Source organism: Pongo pygmaeus, chromosome 19 (genome assembly GCF_028885625.2).
Source record: "Pongo pygmaeus isolate AG05252 chromosome 19, NHGRI_mPonPyg2-v2.0_pri, whole genome shotgun sequence".
Classification (NCBI taxonomy): domain Eukaryota; kingdom Metazoa; phylum Chordata; class Mammalia; order Primates; family Hominidae; genus Pongo; species Pongo pygmaeus.
The window spans coordinates 59,702,707-59,715,218 of NC_072392.2; the positions used below are offsets into that span (position 1 = coordinate 59,702,707).

The following is a 12,512-nucleotide window of genomic DNA, read 5'->3' on the forward strand; positions in this document are numbered from 1 at the left end:
TATTTTAGTCACTATTTTAGTATGTATTATAGAATTTTAAAGGATTTACCTTACAAATGGTACCTAACTATAAATACGCATGTTGTGAACAAATGAATAGTTGCTATTTTTCACAATATTGGTTTATAACGACCACACTAGAACTACTTTGCTTTATTTTGTAGAGAGCTAATGGCATGAGAAATGAGTTAACACTGCTGTGTAGTCGGACCTACAAAATCCAGACCCTTAAAGATGGGTCTGTGTTTGTCCCAGTTTTATCCAGCCGTTTTTTTCCCCACTGAGAAAGCCTAGCATGTGTAGTAACTTTTTCCTTTTACCTTCTTTATTATGATCAAAAACATTACCAATAGGCAACAATAGAAATTTTAAAAAGCTTTTTTTACTTCGCTAAGCACTTTGGACTATAATGTGTACCAACAGTCTGCTGCCTCTGTTTTCTTGTTTTCTTAGATAATTGGATTTGAAAGTGACACTGCACCTGATGGGTTAACAAGATCTAGGCTTCAGGAAGTGACAGATATGAGTGAGGACCACGTGTGGGGCAAAGCCTCAGAATGATGAAAAGGTTCCAGCGCTATAGTTGGGGCCATGTTGACTCCTTTTCAACCATTTGTCACAGACGTGAGAAGAAGAAATGACTTCAAAATCAAGAGAAAACAAATACTGAAAGTCTCTACTTACATCCAAATTTTTAAAAATAAAATCTGTAGATTAACAATCTGATCATTGCTAAAGTGAAGCTGTTTTTATTTGTCTATTTGATATAGCTATACTGGTACCCAAAATATGCCAGTCATCTGTGTCTTTAAAATTCAGAGATTTTAGTCCTCTGTTATGGGCCTGGGGAACGTGTACTATCCTATAAACACATGATTAGGCGGGGGACACTTCTTAGCGAGAGCACTCACCCTTGTGAGTGAGCACTCCAGAGGGGCCACCCATAGGCATTGGCCAGGCTGGTCTGCGGTTGACTAGGGGAGGGTAACACCAAGACATTCATGACTCTTAGAGAATCAGAGGCTGCTTCACTGAATGAATGAATCTGATAGTTTGTTGTCTTTAGTTGACAACATGCTTCTAACTTGAAACTGCAGAAACAGCAAAAAGCAGACAGTTTCAAAATATCAAATTTAACTAAATATTGAAATGAAAAGCACATGTCCTGTCTCTGCAGTCTGAAGCTACATGTAAGCAGGACACTAATGTGTCTTCCAATTACAACTAAACAGACCTGGCTGTCAGTAATCTGCATTCTCAGTGGCCTCTGGGCTCACTTTAGGCAATACTTTCAGCCTCCTTCATTCCAATTACTTCACTCCCTTGGGGGAAATAATTTTAGAGACGATAAAAGTAGCATTTTTCATTCTCTAAAATCACTTTGTATTTTATAGTAGTACATGCCTTTGCTGTCTGAACTAAAAAAAGACAAAATATAGAAATGCTTTTCATTTTCTTTGTAAATGGCATTTTGACTCTGTAGTGTATTTGTACCTGACATCATCTCCATTAAAGCAGTTTTATTCCTGAGATGAGGGTACAGTGGAAAACACATTAGCATCATAGATTAAAACCAGTTGACAGCGGTCTCCTAAAATGCTAAATAATAAAAATTCCACCAAAAGCACCATAACAGGTTATGAAACTCCCAAATAACTACAGCCCTAGGAAATATTTTTTAATTAAAAAAAAGTTCACAATATTTTATGTTACAGGAAAAAATCCGTAAATCTTTCTGACTATAAACCGCCTCACAAGTCTGAGAATATGACACTTTTACACTGATTTACCACTTTCATTGTTATTAGTTAAAATCCATATGGCTTTTAGTCTTTTACCTACCCAAAAAGGTGAGGGGGCAGGGGGTTCCTTCATAGCGCCCAGGATTTTGAGGGACATTTCCCAACCAAATGTAATTCAGCATTAAATTTTCCACAGATAAATTAGGCACATCAGACCAGATTTCAACCTCATTGAGATTTCAACACTGTATATCCTGACTGAAATAACTAACTTGAAAGCTTCCACTAGTGACTGAAGGGATGGTGGGAAGGGGGTTGTGTATCTAGTGACATGAAGGATGGTGGGAAGGGGGTTGTGTATCGGTGTCGAGACACATCACAGGGACCAGCTGTGTAATTTTGCAAGTGAAACTGCCAATACTTCTTTTTAGATTGAAAACACTGTACTTTGAGTTTCCTAGAGATCTATTTACATTTAAGAATTGAGCCATCCATGGATTCATAATGAAGCACATATGTTTTAGAAATGTCTACCTTGTTTCTACTCTGATAGTGGTATTTTTATTGGGGGAGAGCTAGCTAACCTACTTGAAAGAAAAATTATTCTATTTTATAGCTCCAAGGAAGATCTGGGCATGGAATATCATGAGTCTTTCTGAGCTTCCTCATGTTTTCACTGTACCCTTTCCAACTATTTTGCCTCCATGGCAGAGAACTTCTTATCCTATTTCTCTTCCCACTTCCAGTAAGTGAGGACAGGCTAGTGCCTGTTTTGTGGGAAGGCTCTTGAGCAGAGAGAAATGAATAAAACTTTGGATTAAACCTGAATCTGTGCCACTTCTTTGAGTAGTGGTGGCGCAAATGAGACAATCTAGAAACTCTGTTTCCCGGGGATTTGAACTGTTCATTTTCCAACCCTGAACAGACAGGAGACAAGCTCTCCATTATGTATATCTGCTCCCCTGTTGAACCCAAATTGAAAGCAGTGGGAAACTCTCCAGCACCACTCCATTCAGGCAATGATGACTGAACTGATTTTTTCTCCATCATTAACTCATTAATAAGATTTGCTTTCTTTGGTGCACCTGGACCAAACATCTCAACTGGTAGCAAAAACTGGGCACTGTGAGGTTTGCTTGCTTCTATTTGTGTGAGATCTAGGTAGCCTGGGTCTTCCAGCACGTTGATTTGGGACCCTGGGCTCAGGCTAGTTCTATCAGTGAATGAATCCACACGCCCATCATAGCCTAGGTCGGCTGGTGCTGAGCACTGGTGCTGAGGCCAAGGGCGTTTGCACTCTCCATGATTCTCCTTATCATCCCCACCATCTTCTTGCCCTCCTTGAAAAGAGTTCTCTGTCCAATCTGATTCCTCACTAACATTTACAGCTTTGTTCATGTCCCTCAGGAATACCACAATAACCGTGATGTTATCACTTGACCCAGCATCACGAGCTGATGCCACTAATTTGTGGGCAACCATGCTGCTGTCTCCGTTATTCTCTTTCAGGTGGTCGGACACAACTTTCACTGCCTCATCAGGGTTCACGGTGTCATAGAAGCCATCACAGGCCAGAATGAGGTAGTCTTCGGTCCCATCCAGAATAGTGGAGGCAGAATCTGCATCCCCACAGATATATGGCTTATGTTCAGCATCTCCTGCGGGAAGCAGAGTGTAGGGGCATCATTAGCCTTTGTTTTACCTTGCATGCTAAGAACGTTTATGACCAATGCCATGACTCTGATCACAACTTACTTACTGACTTGACTGGAAAGAATTTATAAAATAGTTTTTGACAAAATACTTAAATTCTCTGGTAATCAGATCTGCTTACTCCTTACTCCCAGTTAAATAATTGCTAGTTACTGGGCATAAGTCCTTACCTAGCTTAGACTCTGAATCTGCACCTCTGGCTATGATTTAGGCTTAGCTGAGTGTAACAACAATGTCAGATCTAAGTTTGTTGCTGTACTGAAAAATTCAGTACACTGTGTAGGAAGACATGGTTGATTCAGTAGATCTGTTCTTTTGCAGGTGGTTTTGATTTAATTGAAATTTGACAACAAGTCCACATTGAAAGAAGCAAACCAAAGCTCTGATCATTCTCTTCATTAAATAATTTTTGTTCTATTCTTGTTTAGAAATCAATAAATAGCTTTATGCTGCGAGCACGAAGGAAGGTTTGAGTTACGCAAGATTTTATAAATCAAGTCTAACTCCCTTAAGCCAGGAAGAGTTACGTGGCCGACCCAAGGCCTCACACATGGGAGCTGAATGCAGTTTTCTTGATTCCCAACCCACTTGGCTTTCTGTTTTTTAACGGTGCTTTACCTGTAACTTCTAGAGAACAGACAAAATGTATGGCCATTTTTCTCTTATATTTAGAGACTGCCATATTCTTCATATGGCTCTGATCATCGCCCCACTTCTGTCTTTATTGTTATTGTGCATTTCCCCACTTATTAACAACTATGAGAACCCAAGGTCTTTCTGGGCCTTTCTCTCTTCCTTTTCTTGCTTAGCTCGTCCTCTCACAGAATGACATCTGAGCTGGTCCTGAAGGGTAAGTTAGTTATCACCAGGCAGAGAAGTTGCCTCAATTGAGGGAACAGGATAAGCAAAGGCAGAGGCAACTGTTAGGGAGTAATGTGCAGTTGGAGACTAGGGTGCTTGGGGTAGGAGCGAGACTGCAGACCTCGGGCCCACAATAAACTAGGTTTCTATCACCAGACTACTGAGATAATTGATCATTTAGGACTTTCAGATCCAGAGCACTTCCAAATCCATTCATTGTTTACATTGATTACATTCCTTTAGGTACCTTGTGAGAGCGCAGCAAAAGGGTCCTTAGCCTATGAGGTAACCAAATAGCTTATGACTACAACAAGGGACTCTCATTCACTTTTTTTTTTTTTTTTTTTTTTTGGTCACCCAGGCTGGAGTGCAGTGGCGTGATCAGGGCTCACTGCAGCCTCGATCTCCCAGGCTTGGGTGATCCACCTACCTCAGCCTCCCAAGTAGCTGGGACTACAGGCGCACACCACCACGCCCAGCTAATTTTTCTTCTTTTTTTTTTTTTTTTGTAGAGATAGGATCACACTATGTTGCCCAGGCTGGTCTTGAACTCCTGGCCTCAAACAATCCATCCGCCCACCTTGGCCTCCCAAAGTCCAAAGTGCTGAGATTACAGGCATGAGCCACCACACCCGGCTCTAATTCACTTCTTTTGTTTTCTTTTTTTTTTTTTTTTGAGACAAGAGTCTTGCACTGTTGCCCAGGCTGGAGTGCAGTGGCACAATCTTGGCTCACTGCAGCCTCTGCCTCCCAGGTTCCAGCAATTCGCCTGCCTCAGCCTCTGGAGTAGCTGGGATTACAGGCGTACGCCACTACACCTGGCTAATTTTTATATTTTTAGTAGAGACGGCGTTTCACCATATTGGCCAGGCTGGTGTCGAACTCCTGACCTCTGATAATCTGCCTGCATCGGCCTCCCAAAGTGCTGAGATAACAGGCGTGAGCCACTGCATCTGGCCTCTCATTCACTTCTTTACAAAAAAATAAAAACAAAACTACACACAGGGTACTGAGCAATAATTCCTAGAGTAGGGTATCATAAATCATCATTACATAGTATTATAAAAACAAGAAATAAACTCCAGATATTTACAAAGGGCTTTACTGTATAGCAGTGGCATACTGCTTACTGGTTAAGGACACCAGCACTAGTGTCAGACTGCCTGGGTCCAAATCCTAGCTCTTCTACTTGTCACCTACACAACTCTCATCAATTACTATCCTTTCCATTGCACTAAAACCGAACTTTTTGACTCAGGGAAGATTAAAATGAAGATAAACTCACTTGAGTAATCTGACTATATATTCATTATTTCTAGTATCTGTTACAGGTTCTCTTTGACACAAGAAAGTTGGCCAGGCGCCGTGGCTCATGCCTGTAATCCCAGCACTTTGGGAGGCCAAGGCGGGAGGATACTTGAGGTCAGGAGTATGAAGCCAGCCTGGCCATCACGGTGAAACCTTGTCTCTACTAAAAATACAAAAATTAGCCGGGCCTGGTGGCGTGCATGCGAAGTCCCAGCTACTCAAGAGGCCGAGGCAGGAGAATTGTTTGAACCCAGGAGGCAGAGGTTGCAGTGAGCCCAGATTGTGCCACTGCACTCCAGCCTGGATGACAGAGGGAGACTCTGTCGCAAATAAAAAAAAGTTTCTTTCCAACATTTTACATCCCTGTTTAATCCTCAAATAGGCTAGAAAGCTCATTAGGAACCCTATGGATAACTCTGCTAGAACCAATGTGGGCACATGCCCTATCCAGCAGGTTGCATGATTAGATACACAGAGCAACAAATAATTAATATAATTACCTGGGTTAGTATATCTATTAGGTAAGAAATTAGTCTTCGACTTTATAAATGTTCATTTCACTCCTTCCATTCACAAACACACCCTCTCATCTTACTCATATCTAGGCTCTTCTCCATTGATTCACTGATTATTGCTTTTTTTTTTTTTGAGACAGAGTCTCGCTCTGTCGCCCAGGCTGGAGTGCAGTGGTGTCATCTCAGCTCATTGCAACCTCCACCTCCCGGATTCAAGCAATTCTCCTGCCTCAGCCTCCCAAGTAGCTGGGATTACAGGCATGCACCACAATGCCCAGCTAATTTTTGTGTTTTTAGTAGAGACAGGGTTTCACCATGTTGGTCAGGCTGGTCTTGAACTCCTGACCTTGTGATCTACCCACCTGGGCCTCTCAAAGTGCTGGGATTATAGGTGTGAGCCACTGCGCCCAGCCCTCATTCATTATTTCTTACAGGAGTCAAAACCACCTTTCCCAAGCAAGCTTTTGATTTAATCAACTTCACTTATATGCTAAGGTGCCTCCATAGCCTGTTAGAGCTCATTAAAACTCAATCTTTTAAGCAGAAAATGTAAAAATTTAAAAGATATTTAAAAATAAATAAATAAATAAATAAAATACAATATGGGATTCAGTGTCCTTCACCAATTTACTAAAGTTCCCATCCCCTACTCTACCTGACTATATGATTATCATCATTATTATTTTCTGAATTCCACCTCTAAAAATAAATGTGATCTGAGTCACACTGTTCCCAAAAATCTTGTTTTAGTGCTTCAATTAAAAGACTACTGCAACTGTTAGTTTGGAACAGAACATACAAAGATTTGTACAGAGAAAATGCTGCCAAAATTCTGGCTTTTCACCTGCTCTAATGTTGGGTGTCAAATTCATGACATTTCGCCCCCAAATTTGGTAGGAGGGCATGAATATCCATTTCATGGTGGAAATGGCAACATCCTTTTGTCTTCAACCTCTTCTCTCCGTATGTTAGGAAACATATCATGCCTCTGTCAACTTTGGATCATAAGTCTGAAGGGCTCATGGGGAGAAACTGTTGAAAACCTTTTCATTTTTATAAGTATCATTTCTTTCCTGAGTAGAGCTGAACTCTGCCCAGGAGTCCTTTTTCTTGTCCTTTTGCAGCCTCCAATTTTATTCCATGTGGTTTCCAATTCTTTCTCAAATTCTTCAACTCCCTCACCCACTTAAGCTACTGGATTTTGGTAAATGGCCTAATTTCCTACTTCAAAGACAAGTTGATCAGGCTTGAATTTTCTCAATTCCCCTCCCACCCTTGCCACACACACACTGTTTGTTTAATCTGTAGAGATTCTCCCATATCAGCTACCATTTTCTCAGGGTAAGCAGTGTCCTTTTCCCATCCTAACAGTGAGCCTGTGCTGCTGGTCCTGTCTCCCTAGGACTCTGGCTTCTCTACTCTCTCGTCTTCAATTTCTCCACTACTTGCTCTCTTCCTTGTTCTACAAACATGCTCAAATCTAAAATCTCCTCATCCTAAAAATAGAAACAATAAAAAGGAACCCTTTCCTGAATCAGCTTTTGCCTTAAGCCACCCCACTATTTCCTTTCTCCCCTTCACCATCAAACTGCCCAAGAAACTAAATCTACACTTGCTCCTTTATGTTACTGCCTATTCCCGGTGCCAGATTGTTTGCTGATTAGTAGGTTTTCCCACCTACCAATCCATCTCATCAGTTGATACCCTCCTCCATATCCCTTTTTAGCTCTCCTCATCTCTGTAACAAACTGTATGAATGTCTCCCAGCCAGGCTGTTTCTACTCTAGCCCAGCTTCCATACAAATATCTTTATAAATACAAATCTGACCCTGTGGCCCCTCTGCGTATTCACCTGGTAAAGTCCAGACTAGTTAGCCTCGCACATAAGGCCCTTTGCAATCTGGCACCAACACTGCTATCTCTTACCACTCCCATCTCTGCTCTAACCTCCTGTACTTGTTGCTTTTCCTAAAACATGCCATGCCTTTTCAAACCCCTGTGTATTTATATTCCCCTCTACCTGTGTAGGGATTTCCTTCCCAGCACATTATCCTCCACATTCAACTCAAAAGTCACTCTATGTATGAAGTCTCCCTTATCTACTCTTAGATTGTTTATTTTTTATTATTAAAATAGAGATGAGGTATCACTATGTTGCCCAGGTTGGTCTCAAAATCCTGAGCTCAAGCATTCCTCTCACCTTGGCCTTCCACAGTGCTGGCTGCCACCCCCGGCCTTCTCTCTAGATTATCACTTATTAAGGGACATTCTTCCCTGCTTTGGTTTTCCCTTTTAGAAGAAGAGGCTAGTATTCTCTATTAAGTTAGTTCTGTAACAAGCATTAAAGATGATCCTCAATCCTCCGACAAAGGTCAGATCAGGAGAAATAGGTGCTTGGTTTGAGCTGTCAACCTAATTCACTGGCCACTCAAGCACTCATATAATGATCATTAATGTAAATTGGTTCCACAGATAGTACAGTCCTCTGGATCAGTGATTTGCAGTCAAGGGTAGCATCTGATGGGTGGTGGGTCCTGCTGAACCTACAATGTGCATGATAAAGACTTCCCCACCAATAATAATAATAATAATAATTCCATATAAGGGTATATTTTAGAAATGAGACATTTCCCCTTTTTGGCCTTATTCTAGAGTTCCTAATAATTCCCTCCAGTCTAAGGTCAAGCCAGCTCTCAATTTTTCAGGAAGTATTTGTAGACTCTTTTAGCTCTCTATTTCTCTTTCAGCTTTCTACTCATATTTGGGCCACTTCACAGCTTGCCAGCACCTTCCCAAAGAGTGGGAGGAACTCAAATCAGTGGTGAAAGCTAAATCCTTTCAGATTTTCTTCATGTTCTGGAATTTTTTGGTAATTGTTAACTAAATTTTGAGACTAGATGTGAATTCCAACCATGTCTAATTACTTCATTTCTTTAGGGAAGCAGAGATTAAAAACTGCAGTATACATGTAATGTACATATCACCCATATAGATATACATATTGATTTATTCTTTTTTAAAAAAACAGGAAGTGAAGCTAAGCCATGAAGCCTAAAATAATAAACCCAGGGCCCAAAGTGAGACAAAGACAGAAATAGCTTAATTCTTTGAACTTATACCCTTGCATTTTGTCCAGCCAACTTAGCTGTTTAATCTCTATGTTTTAGACAGTTTCATTGACTTTCTCCTTCTTTTGAAAAATTTAAGTCCCAGGGATATAGGGTTATTTGAAACCCCAGGGTTATCTGTCAAGTGACTGTATTCCACATACAGAAAGTAGTTTTCATATAAAAAGCACAATGTTTTTCCTATCAACATATTCTGTTATTTATGTCATTTTAAAATTCATTGAAATAATTTAGAGGCATAAACAAAATAAATGTGGATAAAATATGGAGAAAGGCTTCCATTCTCTGGAAAATACTGATTTGACCCACAATGCAATGAAATGAGAAACACTATGATTTTTTGTTTTAAGACAGGATCTCACTCCCTTGGCCCAGGCTGGAGTGCAGTGGCACAATCTTGGCTCACTGCAGCCTCAAACTCCTGGACTCAAGCAATCCTTCCGCCTCAGCCTCCTGTGTACTAGGACTACAGGCACAAGCCAGTACGCCCAGCATTTTTTTTTTTTTTTTTTTTTTTTTTTGAGACGGAGTCTCACTCTGTTGCCCAGCCTGGAGTGCAGTGACGCAATCTCGACTCACTGCAACCTCCTTCTCCCAGATTCAAGCGATTCTCCTACCTCAACCTCCCGAGTAGCTGGGACTACAGGCGTGTGCCACAACACCCAGCTAATTTTTTATATTTTTAGTAGAGACGGGGATTCACTGTGTTAGCCAGGATGGTCTCCATCTCCTGACCTCATGATCTGCCCGCCTCGGCCTCCCAAAGTGCTGGGCTCACAGGCGTGACCCACTGTGCCCGGCCTTTGTTTTTTTTGTTTTTTGTTTTTTTAAGAGATGAAGTCTTACTATGTTGCCCAGGCTGGTCTTTAACTCCTGGGCTCAAACCAGCTTCAGCTTCCCAAAGTGCTGGGATTACAGGCGTGAGCCACTGTGCCTGCCCCAACCACTGTGGTTTGAAGCAGTTTTGTGTACTAATGATTAAAGGCTTCCATAAAATTTAAAACGTATAGAAACTAGAAAATTCTGCATTTCTTGATATGGTTCTCTTTTTTTTGAGACGGAGTCTCACACTGTCACCCAGGCTGGCATGCAATGGCGCGATCTCCACTAGCTGCAACCTCTGCTTCCCAGGTTCAAGCAATTTCTCTGCCTCAGCCTCCCAAGTAGCTGGGATTACAGGCGCCCGCCACCACGCCCGGCTAATTTTTTGTATTTTTAATAGAGATGGGGTTTCACTATGTTGGCCAGGCTGGTCTTGAACTCCTGACCTTGTGATACACCCGCCTCGGCCTCCCAAAGTGCTGGGATTACAGGCGTGAGCCACTGAGCCTGGCAGTTCTCTTTCAATAATGGAATTTAAGTATATAAATGTACAGGTTTAACTAAATCAAACAATTAAAAGAGACATTATCCAATTATTATTTTAAAGAATAATAAGCATTCTGGTAATAAAAATTATCATCTCAGGTTCCCTGTATCACAGTTAATACAGGACAATGAGCTAGAAGAGGACAGTTTGGAGAAACAAAAATTTGTTTTTCCTACCAATAGCTCTGGAGACCGACAGACTTCCATTCACCCTCCAGGCACCAAACCAGACTACGCAACCTCCAAGGGCCTCAATTCTCTGCTTTTCATCCTAAACAGCAATGCAATAAAAAGAAGCAAATAACTGGATTCAGGATTTATTCATTTACTTTAACAGTAAACAACAGATATAATACTCATCAGCTCATGAAAAGGTTCTCTTTGTTTCTCCATTGGAGGGTGGGCACAGTTGCTGACGTGATAGCAATAATTGTAATAATTAAGTGAATCCTGGCCAGGCGCGGTGGCTCACGCCTGTAATCCCAGCACTTTGGGAGGCCGAAGCAGGCAGATCACCTGAAGTCAGGAGTTCAAGACCAGCCTGGCCAACATGGTGAAACCCAGTCTCTACTAAAAATACAAAAATTAGCCGGGTGTGGTGGCACATGCCTGTAAGCCCAGCTACTCGGGAGGCTGAGGCAGGAGAATCGCTTGAACCCAGGAGGCGGAGGTTGCAGTAAGCCAAGATCACACCATTGCACTCCAGCCTGGGCAACAGAGCGAAATTCCATCTCAAAAAAAAAAGTAAGTGAATCCTAATCAATAACTAGAAAATCTAAACTAATAACTAGAGCATGGGCTCTATTAAAACAGACTATACTTACCTCTCTGTCTGGTTTGTGTGGCTTCATTAGTTCAACAGCTTGGCCCTTTCTCACAAGCATAACCTGGGAATCACCCACCCAGGCCACATGTAGCATGTTGCCTCTGATGAAAGTCACCACTCCTGTGGTCCCACATCTTAAGCTCTGAAAACAGTTTAAATAAAACTAGACTCAGTGAAAAGAAATAGATACTACATTCTTACTGAGAAGCAATTTATAATTAAGCTTTTCAGCTGGGAGCTATACTATTAATAATGGAATTTCACACATATATAATAATTCATTGTCTCAATGCATTTGTATATGCATGTATGTATTTATGTGTATATATACACATAAGTCCACCTGATCCGTGATACGCAGGGCAAGGATGATTATTAATTCCACTTTAAATATAGATAAGAAAACGATGGCAGGTTATGTGACTTGCCCAAGGGCAGGTAACTATTAGTATATAAGACAGAATTGAAATTCTTTTTCCTCCCAGTCAAGCACCAAATCCTCTATACCAATCCTCAGAGTAAAAATTTCTATATTGTGCTCTCCATTTCATTACTAACATCGTATTTGTTCAGTGGGAGAGTCCTAGCTGTACAAAATGATATATAAAACATCTGATTGGTACACAACAGATGCTCTAATCTCTGGAAATTAAGCTAAGGGGCCAAGAGACAGCTTACGTTCCCTGGAGTACTAAGATGCTTATACCTTTAAAAAAATATCTTTCCTACAGTATTTTTAGGGGCCTTTGCTTTTGGAACACTGCATAAAGAACTAACAGCCTGGAATTTCACTGCAGTAGCTACCACTGTACTTAAAGCTCTTGATCCTACTATATGAAAATGACATCCCCATTTGACATGAGTCACCACCAAATGAGCATGACTTTCTGTTACTAAGGACCTGGCCTAAATTAGAACCAATGCGTCAGGGGTGGTAAAAGGTCTCTTGTATCCAATGAAGAAAACAACTTCTCATTTTCCCTATATAGGGAAAGTTTGTTATAAATCCTCACCCACCAATAAAATGTCTTCCCACACAGAATGTTCAAAA

General features: G+C 41.1%; 2 protein-coding genes across 9 annotated transcripts in view; one reads left to right on the forward strand and one right to left on the reverse strand.

The window, feature by feature from the left end:
- The window catches only part of TRIM37 (tripartite motif containing 37), a 126,438-nt gene extending 125,712 nt beyond the window's left edge, over nt 1-726 (forward strand). For all 7 annotated transcript variants that reach the window (XM_054457918.2, XM_054457916.2, XM_063655646.1 and 4 more), the window contains one exon: nt 454-726. In XM_054457918.2, the coding sequence (XP_054313893.2) occupies nt 454-457 (4 nt within the window). In that variant the 3' untranslated portion in view covers nt 458-726. The remainder of the gene's footprint in view (nt 1-453) is intronic.
- Nucleotides 727-2,136: 1,410 nt separating this feature from the next.
- The window catches only part of PPM1E (protein phosphatase, Mg2+/Mn2+ dependent 1E), a 222,722-nt gene continuing 212,346 nt past the window's right edge, over nt 2,137-12,512 (reverse strand). For both annotated transcript variants that reach the window (XM_054457920.2, XM_063655655.1), the window contains exons 5-7: nt 11,460-11,603; nt 10,813-10,906; nt 2,137-3,400 (exon numbers count right to left, since the gene is read on the reverse strand). In XM_054457920.2, coding sequence (XP_054313895.2) covers nt 2,343-3,400; nt 10,813-10,906; nt 11,460-11,603 — 1,296 coding nt within the window. In that variant the 3' untranslated portion in view covers nt 2,137-2,342. The remainder of the gene's footprint in view (nt 3,401-10,812; nt 10,907-11,459; nt 11,604-12,512) is intronic.